Source organism: Cibotium barometz, chromosome 28, assembly GCF_041138505.1.
Source record: "Cibotium barometz isolate CiBa-2024 chromosome 28, ASM4113850v1, whole genome shotgun sequence".
Classification (NCBI taxonomy): domain Eukaryota; kingdom Viridiplantae; phylum Streptophyta; class Polypodiopsida; order Cyatheales; family Cibotiaceae; genus Cibotium; species Cibotium barometz.
This window is the reverse complement of record NC_141073.1, coordinates 28,645,331-28,667,055: the sequence shown is the minus strand read 5'-3', so window position 1 is coordinate 28,667,055 and position 21,725 is coordinate 28,645,331. Positions and strand designations below refer to the sequence as shown.

Below are 21,725 nucleotides of genomic sequence, written 5' to 3'. Positions count from 1 at the left end.
AGGAGATACAGCCTTTGTGTGGCTGTAGGGCAGGTATGGGGCAGCCCATACAGGCTGCCCAGCCCTCATGAGGTTTGCAAAAGCACTGTCCAGCCATCCAAGAGCAGGCGCATGATGCCCAGCCAGTTAGGAAAAAAACGCAGCATTTTATGTGATTTATTTCAGCATTAAATTCTGAAAGCTCAGTCGTGGGAGTATTTTATGCTGGCTGCTTGAGTTAGAACTGGCCAACTGCTCTAGATGGAGTAGTATAAATAGGAGAGTCCATAATCCCATTTGTTCATCTCATTTCTCACCAAGAGCTCAAGCATAAAGAGGCTAGACAAGACAAGAAGGTGCTAAGCAAAAGGGGTGAAGGACGGCAGGTCAAGGGCAGGGAATTTCCAGTCAAGAAAGGTCAAGGATTTCTGTATTTTCTTTCAGATTTACATCATTCTAATAAAGCAAATATACCATCCATGGTGGGGGCCCTACAGAGGGTATTTGGGACCCAATACTGTGTCTTCTCCATCTCTCTCTCTCTCTCTCTCTCTCTCTCTCTCTCTCTCTATTTTCTGCACATCTTCATTCAGTTTGTGCGTTAATTCCATCGCGAAAAGAGTGTTGATTTATGAGCATTGAAGTTATCGATTCTTCTCCGAAGCTTCCGCATGTTACATGGGGTGTGTAGTTGAGAAATATGAAAGAGTGCACACGGGCATTGACATGATCCCACAACTGTGCCACTCTTTGATTGATATTTAAGAGTCCTCCGTTAGATCTCGCCTTGAAACTCCAACCGTGACGAAGTCAGCCAAATCACAAGATTCCAAAACAGACTCCATCATCACCTTCCAAATGCCAAAGTAGTTCCCGTCCAACTGTCGGTCTACCGGGAACGTCAGAAGGGTGGGGATCTTCACAAGTTTCTCCGCCATCTTGAGCAGATCTGCTATCTCGGGGGTTCACATGGTCTTGTGAAGGGAGGGTGGGTGGGAAAAAAATTTGAAGAAGAAGCCGCGTTTTCTTGCAAGGTGGCTGTCTAGCAATGACACCCACCTTCTACCCGCTTCTCCATGTCCTGTACAGCCCAAATACTCTCCAGTCAGCACCAAAAACAGAAACCCTGCAAGCTCTCACCATCTCCAAAGCTTCAAGCCACCTGGGCCACGACTATTGGAAAAAATGGAAAAAACATGGACATGATCAGGGAGTCCTCCCCCGGGCGGGCACACCCACATCACAGGCCCTCACTCAATATGGTATAGACAGGAGATGAATGCTAACAAAAGGATGGCTCGTTCCGCATGTGTGTGGATTACATGTCAGAGGGCAGCGGAAAGATGTAGATGAATGGCAAAAACGCTGAAGCTCCAAGAGAGATGAGAGAAAATAGCAAAATGGTGATGCACTAATTCTCAAGAAAAGAGTGGATACAACCAGCCTGTAGGTGAGGTGTGGACTCTGTAGGCAGAGGGCTGAAGATGCTCACCAAAGTGATCAAAAAGTGAGGAAGAGGGCAGCATATATATACATTCCTTTATGAGCTGGCTGATTGTCTTCTAGGCTCCTACACAACCTGAAAATAGGTATAATAACCATAAAAAAGGGTTGGCAACCCACATCAAAGGCCCATAAAATAGGGGGGCTGTTTTTTTCCCTATCAGCTTGGAGGAGTTGGCTGGTCAGGAGGGGCCCATTTTTGGTGATGGCCGACCAGGTTTTACTGGCTGACCAGGCCATATACTGGCCGACTAGGATATACCTAGTCGTGGGCCATATTTGGGACTGTTGGCCTGTTTTAACTGCCGACTGCACCCCTTGCCCATATATATTGGGGCTCATGCCCCCCACACATTTTGTACTGGATATACTTCTGTATATAGTAGAGTTTACACCTCTTCTCCTCTCTTGCACTTCTACAATTTTCTGCTCTCTGTTTTCAGCCTCCAGTCTCATTTCCGTTGCACATTCCGACATGGTATCAGAGCCGTAGACACTAGAAAAGCCACCAAGGAGATGATATATGCTAACACCCCCTCTTAGGTCCCGGGGGTGGCCCAAGACCCAAGGAGCTGCTATGAAGGCCGATAGCTGATTGAGATAATCCTTTGGTGAATAAGTGGGCAGCGTTGTCCTGGGTAGGACAATATTCAAGGATAATGTCTCCCTCCAAGATCCTCTCCCGCACAAAGTGGTATTGGAGCTCTATATGCTTAGTCCGTGCATGGAATACCGGATTCTTAGCAATAGCCAACTAACTCTAGTTGTCGCATGAGATAAGGGTAGGCTCTTGCTGTCAAAAACCGATCTCCTCAAGTAGCTGTTGCAACCAAATCACCTCACAAGCAGTCAACCAAGCTGCTCGATACTCCACCTCAGTCGATGAAAGCGTCAACGTAGGCTACGTTTTACTCGTCCACGAAATTGCTCCAGATCCAAGAGTAAAGCAATACCTTGTAGTAGATCGTTCGGAATCTGCATTCCAGCCACGTAAAGTGGCCCCCTCTCCATAGAAAATGCAAAAGTCCTTGTGTTACATGTGGAAGCTCTGGGAGTCTTCTTTCAGCCCTAAACACCATCGTGGAACATGCTTGATGCAAAACGCATGCAGAAGAGAGCTAAATCCTAGTCTAGTGATCCAACCCAATGCTGGACTGAATGCTTCAAAACAATGAGCTTAGTTGCCTACTATAGACTTTGGAATAACCAAGTGGACTGGTCGACTGTTGGTCGGCCACAAATTCCACACACTGTGCTAAAATCGACAACAATTGCTCCAAAATTGGGTTCAAGTCTGGTTCTTTATTTGTTGCCTCTTCAGGATTAGCCTTGGGATTAGCCAGTGCATGTCTTGCACATGACATCCCTCTCTGCTAAACTTGCTGACGGGATTCCAACTTCTATTCTTGCAAACACCGAGCGAACCAAAATAACCGAGCAGAACCCATCAAAATAGCCTAACTCAACAAATTGCATTATTAAAGAAAAGAGACAAAAATTTGTCATTGATGGAATTAAAAAAATTACAATATACCAATTAGTGTCTTTGTCTAGTGAATACAATGTACAAAAAAGATGTAATGTGATTTGTTTTCCAAATGACACACGATCAACCACGATACGAGGGTACTTTATCGCTATGTAACAAAAACGAAAAACAAAGACAGAGACAAGTTGCACCTATCACCGATGCAGATTTTTCATCCACAACAAAAGATTACAGAATATAATTTAGTTTCTTATTTTTGAATGCATTGTACACAAAAGACCCTTGGTATATTTGCAGCTTAAGTGAGTTTAATATCGAAAGACTAACAATCAACCAAGATACTAGGAAAAAAGAAAGAAAAAAAGACCCTCGCTATATTTGCAGCTTATGTGAGCTCTAGACACCTTGCTGTGCATATGACCACGCTACCTGAGTGTCCTGGGAGAGCTACTACAACTATGGCCTTTTTTCTCTCTCTTCTAATCATGAGGGCTACTTGGTTGAAGAGCTATTGTTTTGGCTATTGTATATGCAGATTGTTACTTAAGTTTGGTTTGTGTGTAGCCCCACTATATTATATGAGCTTGACACCGCCTTTTGGAGTGTTGTACTTGCATACCCAATTCCTTTTTTCTCATTGCAAATAGAGCTATAGCTCTACGCAATGGAATTGGAGAGGTTCTTCTTCTCACTGGCTGCCTAACTTCTTTCTCTTGCTTTTAAAAGATCTTATAAATGCACCGAAGGCCAAGATTCACTCCTCCTCTCCTCCCTTTTCGTGCTGCCCTTTGTCTACTGTTGCCTTCTCTTATAGTAATTTGGCCAATGCACTCCAAAGCCTGTTGAACCTACTGGTAGTAGCCTACTTTTGTCTTTTTATCTTTTAGTTTCTTGAGTTGTATTGCTCATAAGTGTGGCCAGCTACTTTGGAAACTGAATGCAAAGATCCTAATGAGATCCTAATAAAGTGAGAAAGACGGGATGCTAAACACATGACCTAATCCAAGCTCTAACTAAACACTTGCTATGGATGATACCATATTAAAATTCATGGTGCCTACTGTGGCTCATAATAAGTAATGCACAACAAGATTGAGAGTAAAGATACTTAAAACTTGAGTAGGATAATTATAGGCAAGAATAATGAGCTCGAGGAGCTCATAAAGTCACAATCATCATCTCATTACATTAGAGTTGATTCAAGTACATCTTTTTATAGCTCTCATGGAGCTCCTGCATCACAAGCTATGTGCACCCTTGTGCCATCCCTTGAGTTAGGACTCTTAGTCTTTCTTCCTTTCTAATGTGCATACTCTCCTCCTTGCTCTACTCATGTTGTACCTTCACACATTTCTATTTCAATAGCCTTAGGCTCAAGATCCTCTCATGGCTACCTTTTTTCATCGCTCATAGCCCCCACCCCCTACCTGTTATGCACTTTTTTATATCCGCACGTAGACGATGTTGTAGAGGAAACACCTTTGTCGGGTGTTTTGAACTCAGGACCTCTTGCCTTTACCACTTGAGCTATCCCCTCATTGTCTAACTATTATATTTTTGCACTTGGTAAGGTCCAAATTGCAAGCAAATTGAAGGAACGCAAAATTTTTTTTTCGGAACAGGAATTTCTTAAAGGAAAACCTATATCATGAAGAGCAACTATTAAGTTTTCCTCCCACTATGTATATGGTCGAAAAGGTATCGGACCCTAGTCATGATGAGCTAGTGAATTCTTGAGTTGACACTGTTTAATTGTGAAAGCCTATTTTGGGTTTGCGTTAACACCCTTTAATCACATGGTAAAGATAAATTAAGCTATTATTTGCAAATGGGATAAATTTAATCACATGGTAAAGATAAATTAAGCTATTATTTGCAAATGGGAATTTGAAACTTGTTTTTAACGTGATGAGGGTATCAACTGCTATACAACAAGAGTCAAACTCGCACTCCTCTTCCCTTTGTACAACATGGATCAAAAAGTCGTCTATGAATAGTAGAAGTATTGAGAGAGTGTAGTCTCATTAAAGTTGAAAGATAAGCGGACCCGACCCCCTTGTAACATCTTACGATTTGTGACCTTTTGGATTGAGTCCTTATTGAAACGACTATGAAGGAGCTCTAACATTGGCGGACAACTTTCGGAGCATGTCAACGCATTCCCTCATGTGCTTCTCCTCCTTGCTCAGCAGGTCGGAGGGTCTGGCCGAGAAGTTCTGCATCGCAGCACCCGGCCAATTTGCAGTTGAATTAGATGAAGGAGAAGAAGCCTTGCCAAGAGCTTTACTCCTTGTGTTGAAGAAGAAGCGAATCTTATTTGTTGGCTGCAGACGCACTCTCTAGCCGGATCTCTTTCTGCCATGATAGTTGTAAGTGCCCTGTACAACGTGGTATGCTTAACAATTAATATTCCCGTTTATTTTCGATGGTTATTCCACACTTAAAATAGATGAGTGACAAAACTAACTCCAAATAACTCAATGCTGAATTTAATTACAACACATGGGCATAAGATAGCAATACATATTGGAAGTAAAGTTGAGAGACATACGATGGAGCCAGATTGAGGGTTGAAGATGGGCAACCCCCCCTCCCTCCCCCCCCGCCCCCCCCCCCCTCCCCCCCCCCCCCTCCCCCCAAGATGGGAATTTATTTCTACTCAAATCCAAGTACTTTAGGATTGAGTTTAGTTACAATCAACCTGAGAGTGAAGAAGAAGTAATCTTCACTCTCACAGACCGTGCAAAAGTCTATGCTAATGAACATACAAAAACAAGCAAGTATGCAAATGCATTTTCTTACAATACATAGATAGTGAGAAGCCCGAATGGAAGAGAGAGTAATCAACCTTCTTGTTGATGTAGAGCTATACAATGGCTGCAACTTTGTACTTGATTCAAAGGTGAAGGGAAAAGAGACTTTATAAAGCTGAAATTGGAGTAATAATGTAGGGTTGAGCTGTTAGGGTTAGGGTTTTGGAAGGCACATCAACAGGAGGCGTGAGTGAGAGAGAGAGGAACACGCTTGCTCATGTATTGATAATAATAAAATGAAGTACAATAGCCACATATAAAGGATGTGATCTAAAGTGTGTTCACATGGTCCGGTCATAAATAGTGCCAGGTGGACCAAATCACTTATAAACCTTTATAAGTGAAACTAAGCTAAACTGGGGGAAAAAACCTCCACTAACTGAAGTAAAAAGTGCCCCAGTAAGCTACTGATGATCACTAGCACTCCCCTGGGTGCATACACAGCATAAAACCCAACAAACCCCCCTGGAGTGATATGTGATCACTGTACATCATCCACCAAAAGGAAACAAATTCAAAGCAGTGCGGAATGCTTCGAATTTCGGACGTGGTAGTGCCTTGGTGAAGATGTCTGCCACATTCTGATCTGTAGGGCAGTAAATCAGGCTGATATCACCTGCCTGGAGTCTCTCCCGAACAAAGTGATAGTGAATCTCAATGTGTTTCGTGCGAGCATGAAACACAAGATTCCTGGCCACGGCAATGGCACTCTGACTATCAGTATAGATAGGTGTCGGCTGCTCCACTGAAATATCCATATCAGTCATAAGATGACGCAGCCATACATACTCAACGGTAGTAGTGTAGGCTGCTCTGTACTCTGCCTCACAAGACGAAGTGGCCACTGTGGTCTGTTTCTTGCTTAGCCAAGAAATACATGAAGAGCCAAGAAAGAAACAATTTTCACTAGTGGAATGTCTGGTATCAAAATCACCAGCCCAATCTGAATCGCTGTAAGCATATAGCTGCATGTCACCCCCCTCAGGATAAAGCAATCCAAGAGACAAGGTACCTTGCAAATACCGAAATACACGCTTCACAGCTTGTCAATGTGACAATCGCGGGCTGTGCATGAATCTGCTCAACTGAGATACGACATACTGAATATCTGGCCGTGTAGTACACAAGTAAATAAGGTACCCAACAGCCTGAGCATATGTAGTGGCATCAAATAAAGCACTGTCATCTTGTAGTGACAGTTTCATCCTAGGCTCCATAGGAGTGCTAATAGGCTTGCAATCCTGAAATTTGAACTTCTCCAAAAGTTTAGCAACATACCAAGATTGCAACAACCCAATGTCTCTGTTATCCTGTTATCCTGCACAAACTGTATGCCCAAATAGTAGTGTACGAGCCCCAAATCAGACATGGCAAATGTCTGTTGCAGTATCTCTTTAAAAGCTGCAATTTTGTCATCATTTGATCCCATGAGCAAGAGATCATCTACATAAAGACTGATGACCAGCAGATCTTTCTCTTCTTTCTTTACATACAAAGTGGCTTCTGATGGACTGTTCACAAAGCCTTGAGTGAGCAGGAAAGCATCTATCTTTGCATACTAAGCTCGTGGAGCTTGTTTCAAACCATACAAGGCCTTTTTCAGCCTGCTTACTTTCCCTTCATGACCATGTTCTACAAAACCTATGGGCTGATGTACATAAACTTCCTCCTCGAGGTCCTCATGTAGGAAAGCAGTCTTGATGTCCAACTGATGAACAACCCAACCACGATGTGCAGCCAATGGAATGACACACCTAAGTGTCGACATACGGGATGTAGGAGCAAATGTCTCCTCATAATCAATGCCCTTCTTCTGTGCATAGCCCTTTGCAACTAGACGGGCTTTGTACCTGTCAATGGATCCATCTGTATGTCTTTTCAACTGATAGACCCACTTAGTACCAATGGCTTTCTTGCCTTTGGGCAGATCAACCAAATCCCATGTTTGATTCCTTTGATTCCTTTTAATAGAATAAGTTCATCTTGCATGGCTTTGTTCCAATGCACATTGTCTCGTGCATCCACAAATGAATCAGGCTCATCATCATCCTGTAAACTAGCTGCCATAACCATATTTAAATCCATGATGTGTGCATGCTCATTGGTCCGTGTCTCCCTACGAGTACGGCCAGCAAGAGGAGTCTCTAGATGGCTGTCCTGTAATCATAGTTTCCACGAGTTTCGGAAACGGGGGTGCGGAGCACGGCGGGAAACGGAGTTTCGGAGTTTCGGCCTTCGGGAAGAAACGGGGAAACGGAGTTTCGGTTTTAGGGTTTAATACATACATATATAATTAATAAAAACATTACAAAAGCTTGAAAAATACATCTTTGCTTAAGTAACAAGTTCAATGTCAAAGACTCAAATGATAGATCAAAATTCAGAAATGACAACTGTAGGCTCAAGCCTCAAAAGAGTCAATACAAAACAAGATCCATCATCCATCATCCATCATCCATAATCCATAATCCATATGTATAGACTATAGTAAATACAAAACATGATCAAAAAATATCCATGTGGCTGGCAGGCTGGCAGCGCTGCTGGCATGACAAAATCCTAGAGCTAAGTGCTCCAAAAATCACTCATCAAGATCATCCATGGAGGAGTCATCCTCCGACTCATGAGAGTCAGGCTCAGATGAAGAAATGGTAGGATCATGGTCCTCTGCCTCTGCTGAAGTGGAAGCGATGGATCCCCCCCTCTGCCTCTGAGAATGGGTGGTGCAGCGGGTGTTGTGGCTCGGCACTGTCAGCTCCTCATAAAGCAAGGTGTACATATCACGCTCATTCTGTGGGATCTCTGGGATGAACCTCTCCCCTCCCTCATGATGTCGATCTTATCCACATTCACCTGTGAAGGCTCCGGATGTCGGGCATTCCTCTCAAGGAGCTGGAGGTTGCAATGACAAAACACCAACCGCTCTAGCTGAGCGGTACTCAGCCTATTCCTCTTCTTTGTATGGAAGAGGGCCCAAGTGCTCCAATTCCTCTCACATGGACCCGAACTGCAATCCTGTGAGAGCACTCGAATGGCGATGCGTTTCTGTTATTGAAATGCACATACAATTAGAAATTAGAACTAAGTGGAAACAAGAAAGATGCACATTGTACAGTGTACTATGTAAACTGTAGTTAAGGGTAGTGAATTACCAGCGTGGGAGCACAATTTCCATACTTCTCCCACCATGAGACAGGCTGTAGCTGAGTCTCTCGAAGCTTTGCAGTCTCTCGACCAAAGCTCCCTGTCTGGTTGCGAAAGGCCAAGAGATCATCCTCTATACATTTCAGCATGTGCACATTACCAGATGTCAAGTTCCTCATGTATGTCATGAAGCCTTCTTCTAGCTCCTCGTTCTCGTATTGCTCCTCATCTCGCCACAAAGGATGCAATACATGTGCTACTGCATGAATCGGCCTGTGAAACCAATCCCATCGCCGATTCCACACAGCCTTGATTTCATCAACCCTTTAGAGATCAAACCATAAGATAAAAAAGGACAAAAAACAAGAGTCAAGAGTCGAGACCAATGTAAAGACTCAAGAGTAAAATAAAGATAAGAAGTAAAGCAAGGGTAGCCATGACTGAGGAGACTTACTGCTCTGCTCTCAAGTAGTCTTGCTTGTTGAGAGCCTCCCCAATCTTGTCCATGTACTCGTATAAAAGGCCTAGAGTACTGCCCTCCATGTCTGTAATGCGTAACACTGTGTAGATGGGGTTGAGAGTTTTGATCAACCCCTCAACCTCTACCCACCACTCCTCTCTCATGACATCACGCACAAAAGCTCTTGCCTTGGGGCTCTCTCTCTCATCCCACTCTAGCCATTCATTTGAGTAGACAGTGCGTACCAACTCTCTGCGGACTCGCAGGAGTCTCTCAAGCACAATGAACATGTATGCAAATCTGGTGGCTGCAGGCTGCAATAGCTCAAGAGTGCTGTAGGCCCGATACATGCTCAAGACTTTTGGCCTCTTCTTCACAAACTTCACCATGCTTCGTGCGGTGCAAAAGATGGCTTCAACCCATTGTATTTGACCTATGTCCTCAATCAATAAGTCGAGGCTATGTGATGCACAAGGGGTCCACACAATGGCTGGAAATTCATCCTCTAGCATAGAGCCCATAGACTTACAATTACTTCCATTATCTGTCACCACCTGCACAACATTCTCAGGCCCAACTTGCACTATAGCCTCCCTTATATGTGTCCAAATAAATGCACCTGTAACTGTGAGACCTGGGAGGGAGGCATCAATGGCTTTCAAAAACATAGTGCCTTTGCAGCATGACACCAAAACATTGTATACATTTCTCCTGCGTACATCTGACCACCCATCACACAATATAGTGCAGCCATACTTTTTCCATGTTTCCTTCAAGGGCTCTAGCTGCACTTCTATGCATGATTTTTCCCGCTTTAGCTCTCGTGTCCGCAGAGCCTCAGATGTAGGGCCATCCCACTCGCATCCAATGCGGCTGATGGCCCTCATGGTCTTCCTCCATTGATTTGTCTTGGCCACATGAAAGGGAATGGCACACCGTATGAACATCCGGGTGAGCTCCCTAGTTGCCTCTGCAATTGCTTGCTTTTGAAATCCTGCTTGGATGCTAGCCCTTTGTACAGTATTTTTTGGAGGGGTGTCTTGTGAATGTGATACATCACCTGGCAAAGGAGTCCTCCTTGCATGCACACCCGACACTGAGGTAGAGGAGAAATCTGATCCTGTGTCTCTGCCTCTGGCCCTCTTTGCTGCTGCTGCTTGACTTGAACCAGCTTCATGCTCTTGACCACCCATTGCTGTAGATACTTCCTCTTCGGGAACGGCAAAACGCTTTTGCCTCCACATTTCAAGGCTTTTCCGAACATCTAGAGGAACAGAGGGGCATGGCCCTACATCTTTGTTTGGAACATGAGCAAGATGGTCCTTCACACGGGTGACACTCCCCGTTTTGACCAACCCACAATATTTACATCTCCATTTCCTGGAGCCACCAGATCCTGCATAAGCCCCCACTTGCTCCACATGCTGCCAAAAAGGATCCGGAGTCCGAGCCATGTTACTTACTTGTGCGGTTCGAGGTCGGAAGACTCGGAGAGATTCGAGAAGTGGAGGCTGTTTTTCTGGTCCTGCAGGCTGCGAGCAAGGTGTGACTCCTTCTTGCTTGGTAGAGCTTAGATGGCAAAGGTGGAGGCCCCAAGTAGAGAGGTAGAGGGCGTGGTAGAGGGCTGATGTGGAGGTAGAGAAGTAGAGGGCAAGGTAGATGGCTAGAGCAGCTCCAAACAGGCGGCGGAAAGAAGCGAAAAGTGCCGGCGAAGAGAGCACGCGGGTTTTTGAACCCTGGAAAAAAATAAAAGCCAGAAACGCCGTTTCCGTTTCTGGAAACGTTTCCGAAACGTTTCGGCGTTTCGGTGCTCCAGAAACACCGTTTCTGGAAACTATGCCTGTAATGTCCTCAAATACCATCTAGGTATATGTCTGACCTGTGGAGCCTGTTGCCCCATATTTGGCTCAACTTCTGGCTCAATCTCCTGCTGAATTTCTGCACCACCTTCATGATTAGCTGGCTGCCCTGCACCCTCATGGGTTGGATCACCAACTGTGGAATGAAACTCCATAGGTAGTAGACCTTCAAACACATCATTTTCAGCCTGATTTGCATCATAACTAGCCATGGATAATTCTGATTTTTCATCCCGACTAGTGAATATCTTGTTGGACAGTGGGTCATATAACCGGTAGCCCTTGCTCTCACGGCTATACCCAACAAAAATACATTTTGTGGCTTTATCATCCAACTTCCTCCTCAACTCTTTGGGTATGTGTGCATATGCAAGACACCCAAAAGTACGAAAATGTGATACCGAAGGCTTGCGGCCATGCCAAGCCTCAAAAGGAGTAATGGAAACCAATGCCTTTGTGGGACATCGATTCAAAATATGACAAGCACACATAACAGCTTCCACCCAAAAGATATGTGGTAGCTTCTTTGCCTTTAACATACATCTGGCCATCTCCATGAGTGACTGATTCTTTGCCTTTAACATACATCTGGCCATCTCCATGAGTGACCGATTCTTCCTTTCTGCAACCCCATTTTGCTGTGGAGTATAAGGAGTAGTATAATGATGCTTGATACCTCTACTCTCAGGAAAGGAATTCAACATGTGTGACACACATTCCCCCCCTCGGTCAGAACGGAGGGTCTTAACCTTGCATCCTGACTCTGTTTCAGCAAGTGCTACAAAGGCCAAAAATGCATCATATACCTGTGATTTTCGTGTCAACGGATAGACCCAGCATATACGAGAGAAGTCATCAATAAATGTAGCAAAATAGAAGCAACCTCCTAATGACTTCGTCTGCATGGGACCACAAAGATCACAGTGTATAAGCTGCAACTTTGCAGTTGCTCGTAGAGCCTGATCACGTGGAAAGGAAAACCGATGCATTTTTCCCAAAATACATCCTTCACATATGTGATCTGGAGGCTTCTCCATAAGAGGTAGGTCTGTCAACATGTTATGTCGCTGCATAAACATAAGACTACCAAAATTTACATGCCCCATGTGAGCATGCCATAACTCCGCATCAACCATAGCTGGAGTAAGAGTGAATGCATGATAAGCAGACTGATTCACTGGCTGAAATGCATCCAACTGATAAAGTCCATGACATAATGTACCAGTAAGCATCAAGGTCAAGGCATTAGCTTTGTCTCTGACCATGCATTTGTCATCATCAAAGTTGACTTGCATACCACACTGTGCTAAAGAAGAAATGGACAACAGATTCTTCTTTATCCCTGGTACATATAAGGCATCTGTAAGGCAAAGAATAGAGCCATCAATGGTTGTGAGCTGAATCTCCCCAATGCCACGAACTGGATATGAAGCATTATTGGCACACTGAACGGTCTTGCCAACAGGGGCAGGGCATACATTACAAAACAAATCCCTGCGAGATGTAATATGCTTTGAAGCACCACTATTAAAATACCAAGTACATGCATGCTCAGTCACAGTGAGTGCCTGTGAAGACCAAGAGGCATCATAACTGCATGTGTAGAAACAGTAATCCCTATCTTCAACAAAGGAAGCAGTCTCCGGAGGAGCTTTAGAGGTATCTTTTATAGACAACCTAGACTCCTTCTCCTTCTCTTTCTCTTTGGCAATCCTCTTCCTACACTCTGTGATGTAGTGACCTGGCTTCTTACAGTAAATGGCATTTGCCCTTCTTCTTGGGCTGTCCATCACCTTTCTTGGTATCCTGAGATGAACCACCATCACCTGAATTTTGATTTGAACTCTTTGGCTGAAACTTGCCTTTCCCTTTTTGACCTGTCACAAATGCTTTTTTCAGCACTTGTGTTCATGTTCATGTTCTTCCTGATTTGCTCTTCCTGTAGCAAGAGAGCAACAAGTTCTTGATACTTTAGGGGCTCAATAGCATTCCTCATGCTAAGGTTCAAAGAGGTATGAAAAGCCAAGTATGATCTTGGCAAAGAGTTTAAGATGGTGGATACAAGCTGTGTCTCAGGAATAATCTCATCTACATTGATGAGTTGCTCTCTCAAACCCTGCGGCTTGTTCAAGTGGCTAGACATATCATCTCCTTCATGCATCTTTTGGTTTTCCAGCTCTCTTTTCAAAAATGAGATCCGTGCCTCATTACGAGCAGCATACATCTGCTCCAAAGTCACCCATGCATTCCGTGAAGAGCCAGCTGAAGGAATATGAGGTATAATAGACCTCTGTACTGACAATGCAATAAGTGATAAGGCTTGTGCATCTTTGGCATCCCATGTCTTCTGGGCATTTGTTCTTTGACTAGGCTGTGGCTGAACCGGTGCCTGTGCTTGTTGTCCTCTTCCACGAGCACACCCTTGGGGAGGAGTCTCTGGAGCCAATGGACCTGGACGTGGTTCATCACCACTAACAAAATCCCAAAGACCTTTTGCCACGAGCACATTTCTCAGCATGAAACTCCACAAGGAGTAATTCATGCCATCCAGTTTGTCTTCCTTAGACAAGTACGTGAACACATCACTCTGCTGTTGATTTGCCATTATTCCAGTGCACAATGTTGTACCTGTGTATCAAAAAACCCAAAAACAACAACCCTGAAAGCAACTGTACTCCACTGAATACAACTGACCCAAATATGCTTGCACTCTCAATCCTCTGAATGTGCAAAGCAATGCACCACTGACTGAGTAGAGCAACAAAAGTGGCTCACATAGTACCAAAATGCCCAAAAATGCCCAAAGTTTCTGCACCCAAAGCCTTGCAAAAGCCTGTAGAGGTTTCTTTGCAAGAAAACCTCCCTGTATCTGCCAAAAAAACTTTCACAGAGAAAATGCCCAAATTTCAAAACATGTAAAGCTGTAAATTTTTACCCATGTGATTTTGCAGGTACTTGTTGGCTCTAGGCTGTACAGAACAAGTGTACAGAGGAGAAGCAGGTGCTGGTCGACTGCTGTTTGCTGTACGGAATAGCTGTACGGAACAGCTGTCTCCTGTATGGAGAGACAGGTGCTGGTCTGCTGCAGGACTGTACGGGCAGTTGATGGCGAGGGACTGTACGGGCAGTTGACGGCGAGGGCAGCTGATGGCGTCTGACTGTACGAGCAGCTGGTGGCGAGGGCCTGTACGGACAGCTGTACGGCTGTCTGCGCAGGACTGTACGGCTATCTGCGCTGGAGTGGCTGCAGCTGATGGCGAGCTGTACGGACAGGTGATAGCGAGTTGCAGCAGACGAACTAGTACGGGCAGCTGATGGCGAACTAGCTCTGATACCAAAATGTAGGGTTGAGCTGTTAGGGTTAGGGTTTTGGAAGGCACATCAACAGGAGGCGTGAGTGAGAGAGAGAGAGGAACATGCTTGCTCATGTATTGATAATAATAAAATGAAGTACAATAGCCACATATAAAAGATGCGACCTAAAGTGTGTTCACATGGTCCGGTCATAAATAGTGCCAGGTGGACCAAATCACTTATAAACCTTTATAAGTGAAACTAAGCTAAACTGGGGGAAAAAACCTCCACTAATTGAAGTAAAAAGTGCCCCAGTAACCTATTGATGATCACTAGCACTCCCCTGGGTGCATACACAGCATAAAACCCAACAAATAAGAGAGCTGAAACCTCATTTACAGACTTGCTGCAATAATGGACAACATGGGAAAAGGTGGAAGATGGAGTAGTTACATCATGTGGAAGCGTTGATGGAGAGGTAGGGGTTGTACCCAAGTGGTATGGGCTGCTTTAGCGTGAGTAGGGATTGATTTACAGCAAGGGAGTTGTGTGTAGAATGAGAGGAAAAGGGTTGTATTTATACGAAAAGAGAGCTTCAAGGCTTAAAAGGGAAAGTAAGGCTGAAAATGACAAGTGTCGAGCCACATGTTAGAAGGTGGGACAAGTGGAGGGACATTTGGAAACTCAAGCGACAAGTGTTGGGACACTTGTCCATTCTTCTAGAACACTTGGAGCTCAAGTGACAAGTGTTGGGACACTTGTCCATTCTTCTAGAATTTTCTGTGGTGAGGTGTCAACTGCCAAAAAATAGAAACCTCTAAATTTAGCAAGCATAGTTAGGATGCAAAAATTACTAAATATAGTAAGTGATTCCTAAATTTTAGGAGAATCTCTATTTTTTAGGATTAGCCTTCTTAGGACAAATTGAGGTCCCTATTTTTTAGGGCCCAGTCCTAGGTTTTAGAGACCCCCCAATATGGGAGTCAAATGAAAGCTCTTTCTATCCACATTCACAAAACAATAATGGTTGTTCAATCTGATGCATCTAATGTTGGGGTAAAGGCGTTATGCCCACCCTTATAGTGTGTACAAGCCCATAAGTTATAGTACATAGTACACTTAGTACTTTTAATGTACTAAGTGCACTATGTGTACTAGTGCAATATACATGTGTGATAGGGGAGTCACACACTCACTTGGTGAGTTGACTTATCCCCACAACTCTCTCTCTCTCTCTCCCTTGCTTCTCTGTGTATGTCTCCCATGAATGAACTCTAAACCCTAATTCTGGTTTTCTCCCCATCAACTGGTATCAGAGCTAGTTATTTTTCTAGGGTTTTGTCGCTGCAGAGAACAGGCGCGTGCTGCATCAGAACTTGTCGCTGGTCGCCCTTGTGCAACGCTGGTTACTGGTCGACTGTGTGACCAGTCACAGGCAGGTGGGTGGAGAGAAGCAGCAGCGTGGGCAGGCGCATCCACGCTGCCCAGCAGACTTAGCCACGCTGCCTACGTGTAGCATTACACAAGGCGCATAACCACAAAGCAGCGTGTAGCGTGGCTGAGGCAACGAGCGAAGGCGCATCGTAGCGAACCCAGGCGAACAACGTGAAGCTGGCGAACGTGGAGTAGTCGTAGCGTCAACAGCCGTGAGAAGAGTCTGTGAGCGCTGTTGAGGTGCGTGTACCAGCGTGCCGTAAGCCAAGGCCAGGAGGAGCCCGTCGACGTGTATGCTTGTCGACTACTCGGGTGCCTTCGTCACCTAGCGCCGCCCGCCTGACGTATTCGCCATCGCCTAGTCGTGTAGCGTTACACACTTCACGAGGAATTGCTGCTGCTTTCGACGCCAGGGACGTTGGGAAGTGTGGAAACGAAGAAAGCCCCATTCCATAGCCAGCCCACGTGGCTGCCCAAACTGCACAGCCAGCACACGTGGCTGCCCACAGCCAGGTGTGGCTGCCCAGCTACTCCAGAAGCTGCCCAGCACCGAAGTCGCCGCCACCACCGCCTCCATCTCAGCCTGCAAGTCAAGAAACTCAGAAAAATCAGAAAATTACAAGGTATTCTGCTTCAATTTTTTTTTTGGGATTTGCAATTGAGCAAATACAGTAATCAATTGAGCAGGTACAGGTGCCCAATTGCTCAATTTTTGAGCAAAATTGGCAAAATTGGGTGACATTGGTCACGATCAGGATAAATTTGCAGGAAATTGGATGTCCAAATTTGGGGCTTTTGATGTAATTGTGCAATTAAGCACTCATACATGCTGTATGATGTGAAAAATCGCACATTTGGGCAAAATTGCAGCAAATTGCAGTGCAAATCAAGGGGCTTTTGTGCCGATTTGGTTGATTTGCATGCAGGCAATCGCATTTGATGCTGTGGATAATGTGTTGATGCCTTACAAGCACTCAATGTGCTTGTAAATCAAGGGGCTTTCATGTATTGGATGTATATGTGGCCAGGGGGAAGCATCGTGAACACTCTGGATGCCTTCATGTGCATCAATGTACCATGTATGATCAGAAATTGATCTCAAATCAAGGGGCTTTTCAAGTTTGTATGCTTGTTGAGCTTGGCAAAGCAGCAGGCAAGACTTTTATGCCTTGAATCCTCAAAAATCAGCTTGCAGTCAAGGGGCTTTTGCCCAATTTCTGTTCGGGACTGTTTTATGCAGTGTACAGGACTGTAAAAGTCTGATTTTCACTCATTTGGACAGCCAGGAGAGCATTTATTGCTATTGTACCTGCTGGTACAGATTTGGCACAGCTTTGTGCATGTTTTGGCATGGCTGTACACTGTTTTGAGTGACCAAAAGATTCAATTTCAGCTGCTGAAATTGCCGGTACAGGTTTGGTACATCATTGGTGAGCGCTTAGTACTGTTGTACAGTACTTTGGAAGGGCAAAAGAGCACATTTAAGGTGCTGTCCAAAATCTGCAGCAACCAGATTTTGGTGTTTTCATCACAAAAAGTGGGAGAAAAGTTGCATTCTTGCTTCCGCAGTGGGAGATAAAGCTTGGGAGAACATTTGTGAGCACTTTGTGTGCTCTGGGTGCAGTGTTTGCACATCTTGGGTGCAGTGTTTGCACATTTGCAGGGAGTCAGGCATTAAAGGTTGCATATTGCTATGGCAACCACAGGTGAGAGCTCTTCATTGCTTCACATCAAGAAGCTTGAAGGCTCGCATAATTATGATATTTGGCAAACCCAGTGCTACAATGTGTTGCTCCAGAAAAAGCAGCACAAGCCTATCAAAGAAAGGGGTGTGATGCCCGCTTCTCTTACAGCTGAAGAGTGGGAAGATATGGATGAGCTGGCAAGATCTACTATCATGTTGTCTGTGTCAGACTCATTACTTTTCAGCATTCGTGAAGAGAAGACAGCTTGGGGAATGTGGCAGAGATTGCAGGACTTGTATGCCCAACAAAGTGCCTCAAGCAAAGTGTATTGGTTGAAGAAACTCATAGGTCTTCAGATGAAGGAAGGGGCATCTATGACAGCCCATCTCAATGAGTTTAATGGTATTGTCAGCCAGGTCATCAATCAAAAGTTGGCAATGGACGATGAGTTCAAAGCCACTTTTTTGTTATGCACTTTGCCAGAGAGTTGGGACACATTCAGGACAGCCACTAGCAATTCGAATGCTATGCTGTCATATGCAGATGTTGAGGGTGCTCTTCTTCAAGAAGAGATGAACAGGAAAAACAACTCTGTTGGAAAGTCCAATGCAATGAATGCACGTGGGAGATCCCAGCAAAGGGGGAAAAGCCAAGAAAGGGGAAGGAGCAAGTCTCGCTCCAAAAAGGATTTGGAATGCCATTATTGTGGCAAGAAGGGACACATTAAAAAGCAATGCTACAAATGGAAAAATGATCAAAAAGAAAAGGGAAAAGGCAAAGACAAAGACAAGGATGAAGCCAAAGATGTAAAGCCAAAGGGCAAAAGTGGAGTCAAGATCGAAGAAATCAATGTGTCACATGCAGGTGGCAGTGAGGATGAGGTCCTATTTACTTCTTCACTTGATGCCCATTCACTTCTTACAGGTGGTCATGGTATGCACTCATGGATCATTGATTCAGGTGCCTCCTTTCATGTCACAGGTTGCAGAGACTTGTTTGTCAGGTATACTGCTGGCAATGAAGGAGTGGTTTATTTGGGTGATAACCATGCATGCAAGATTCTTGGCAGAGGTGATGTGAGGCTTGTATTTTCAGATGGCTCACAGCTTATGCTCCATGATGTCAGGCATGTGCCTGAGATCAAGAAGAATCTGCTTTCTACTGGACAGCTTGATGATGCTGATTATGTTACCACATTTGGTAGTGGAAAGTGGAAAATTAGTAAGGGCTCACTGGTTGTTGCCAGAGGCTCTAAGGTGGACACTCTTTACTTTATGCATGCAGGTGTTTGTCACCATGCTAATGTAAATGCAACCGAGCTGCCGGAAATTTCTATGTGGCATAGCCGGTTGGGACACATGAGTGTCAAGGGAATGGAGCAATTGTCTCGTTTGGGTTACTTGCCTTCTCTAAAGTTTTCAAGTTTTCAGTTTTGTGAGCATTGTATATATGGTAGGCAACTACAGTGCCCCCACAAGAAAGCTCTTGGACAGAAAGATGCTCAGTTAGAGCTTGTGCATACAGATGTATGTGAGATGCCTCAGCTTTCTTTGGGAGGGGCAAAATACTTTGTGTCTTTTATAGATGATGCCACACGCAAGGTGTGGGTTTATCCTCTTCGTTTGAAGAGTGATACATTCTCAGTGTTTCAGAAGTTTGTTGCTCATGTTGAGAATCAAACTGGCAAAACACTGAAGGCTTTGCGTTCCGACAATGGTGGAGAGTATACGTCCAAACAGTTTCAGGACTTTTGTGATGCTAAAGGCATCAAGAGGGAGCTCTCTACTCCTTATGATCCTCCACAAAACGGGACAGCAGAGAGGATGAACAGGACCATACAGGAGAAGGTCCGTTCTATGTTGTCACATGCTGCATTACCTCATGGTTTTTGGGCTGAAGCTGTTATGACAGCCGTTCACCTTATAAACAGGTCACCTAACACGAGGCTTGGTGGGAAAGTGCCAGAAGAAGTATGGACAGGGAAGCCTCCGTCATACAAGCACTTGAGAGTGTTTGGTTGCGTTGCGTACGTGCACATACGCAGGGAAATGCGCACCAAACTTGATCCTAAGTCTCATAAATGCATATTCCTAGGATATGGTGACAGAGGTGAAATGGGGTATAGACTTTGGGATCCCATAAATAGAAAGATCATACGCAGCAATGGTGTCATTTTTGATGAAACATGCATGTATAAGGAGCCTGCAAGGCAACAGGAGCCTGGCAGAGTCATCTTTGATGATGATGGACATCATGGACAACAACAAAGGGCTGTAAATCAGCCATTACAGCAGGAAAACCAGCCCTTAAATGGTGCTGAAAATGGTCCAAATGGACAGCCAGATATGGCAGAAGATATCCCTATGGATATACCACAGTTAGAGGAGATACCGGGCATGATTTTTCAGCCTTATGGCATGGAACAGGAGCCACCAATGGGTGATATGCAGGCTGGACAGCAACCTGCAAATGATGGTCATTGGGTACGGAGGTCCACTAGACCCTCCAGAGCCCCTGACAGGTTTGTTCCAGGGGTTGACTACTTAATGCTTACTGACTGTGGGGAGCCCTCATGTTATAAAGAGGCTTTACAGAGGGCAGACAAGGCTCTATGGGAGCGTGCCATGAAGTCAGAGATGGATTCTCTGCATAAAAATGGAACTTGGAAGTTGGTGCCTTTGCCTGCAGGCAAGAAGGTTTTGCCATGCAAGTGGGTATACAGGCTCAAAGTTGCACCAGATGCAAAGCCAAGATACAAAGCCAGGTTAGTGGCTAAGGGCTTCAAGCAGGAATATGGTGTGGACTTTGATGAGATCTTCTCTCCAGTGGTCAAAATGACCACACTTAGAGCTGTGTTGGCTTTGGTTGCGCATGATGATCTGGACTTGATTCAGATGGATGTGAAGACTGCTTTTCTTCACGGTGATCTCCATGAGGAGATATATATGCAGCAGCCAGAGGGTTATGCAGTGAGTGGAAAGGAGAAGCTTGTATGCAAGCTGAAAAGGAGTCTTTATGGGCTCAAACAGGCACCAAGAGAATGGTATCATAAATTTGATACATTCATGAAATCTCAGAAATTCAGGAGAAGTGACATAGATCGCTGCTTGTACACCAAGAAAGCTTTGGATGGCAGTCTATTGATTCTCATTTTGTATGTTGATGATATGTTGATTGCCGGGAAATCTCGTAAAGAGATGGATGCCTTGAAGCAGAGGCTGCATCAAACCTTTGATATGAAGGATTTGGGTGATGCAAATCACATCTTGGGTATGCGGATACTTCGGGACAGAAATCAGCATGTGTTGTATTTGTCTCAGAAGGAATACATTGGCAAAGTTTTGCAGAGGTTCAATATGGATGGGGGGAAGAAAGCTAGTACTCCTTTGCCTCCATATGTGAAACTCAGTGCTATGGACAGCCCACAGTCAGATACAGACAGGGCTGATATGGCCAAAATTCCGTATGCTTCAGCTTGTGGCAGTCTCATGTATGCCATGGTTGCTACTAGGCCGGACATTGCATTTGCAGTGGGAGTGGTTTCTAGATACATGGCCAACCCTGGCAAGAAGCATTGGGAAGCAGTGAAAGGTGTCATGAGATACCTGAAGGGCACACAGGATTTGTGCATTTGCTTTGGCAAACAGGATGCATTAGCGCATGGTTACACGGATTCGGATTATGCCGGTCATCCAGATAACCGGAAGTCTACTACCGGTTATGTATTTACATTCACAGGAGGTGCTGTGTCATGGATATCCAGGATGCAGAAGTGCACAGCCTTATCTACTACAGAGGCCGAGTATATTGCAGCCACAGAGGCTTGCAAGGAAGCATTATGGCTATCTCGGTTAGTGGTTGATTTGGGCTATACAGGGGATATTCCATTGTTGCATTGTGACAGTCAGAGTGCCATCCAATTGGCAAAGAACCCTGTCTTTCATGCAAAGACGAAGCATGTGGATGTGAAGTATCACTTCATCAGAGAGGTGATAGAGAACAAGCAAATTCAGCTTGTTAAGATTCATACGGATGACAACCCGGCTGATCTGTTGACAAAGAGTT

The 21,725-nt window shown here is 44.8% G+C and overlaps 2 protein-coding genes across 3 annotated transcripts in view; one reads left to right on the top strand and one right to left on the bottom strand.

Annotated features, from left to right (window-relative positions):
• LOC147622712 (adenylyl-sulfate kinase 3-like) overlaps positions 1-21,725 on the top strand; it is an 89,012-nt gene that overhangs the window by 50,245 nt on the left and 17,042 nt on the right. The gene's annotated exons all lie outside the window — the stretch shown is intronic.
• LOC147622713 (uncharacterized) lies at positions 8,322-11,036 on the bottom strand. The gene is made up of 3 exons (XM_086822318.1): positions 9,383-11,036; positions 8,937-9,252; positions 8,322-8,829 (listed from the first exon to the last, which is right to left on the bottom strand). The coding sequence occupies exons 1-3, from the start codon at positions 10,840-10,842 to the stop codon at positions 8,536-8,538; spliced, it is 2,070 nt and encodes a 689-aa protein (XP_086678444.1). The 5' UTR covers positions 10,843-11,036; the 3' UTR covers positions 8,322-8,535.

Bases quoted from the DNA above. Each gene is read 5' to 3' on its own strand.
- LOC147622713 (XM_086822318.1), bottom strand. From the start codon at position 10,842: ATGGCTCGGACTCCGGATCCTTTTTGGCAGCATGTGGAGCAAGTGGGG. The intron at 9,253-9,382 runs GTAAGTCTCCTC...TGATCTCTAAAG, and splicing joins GACTACTTGAGAGCAGAGCA to GGTTGATGAAATCAAGGCTG. The intron at 8,830-8,936 runs GTAATTCACTAC...TTTCAATAACAG, and splicing joins GAAATTGTGCTCCCACGCTG to AAACGCATCGCCATTCGAGT.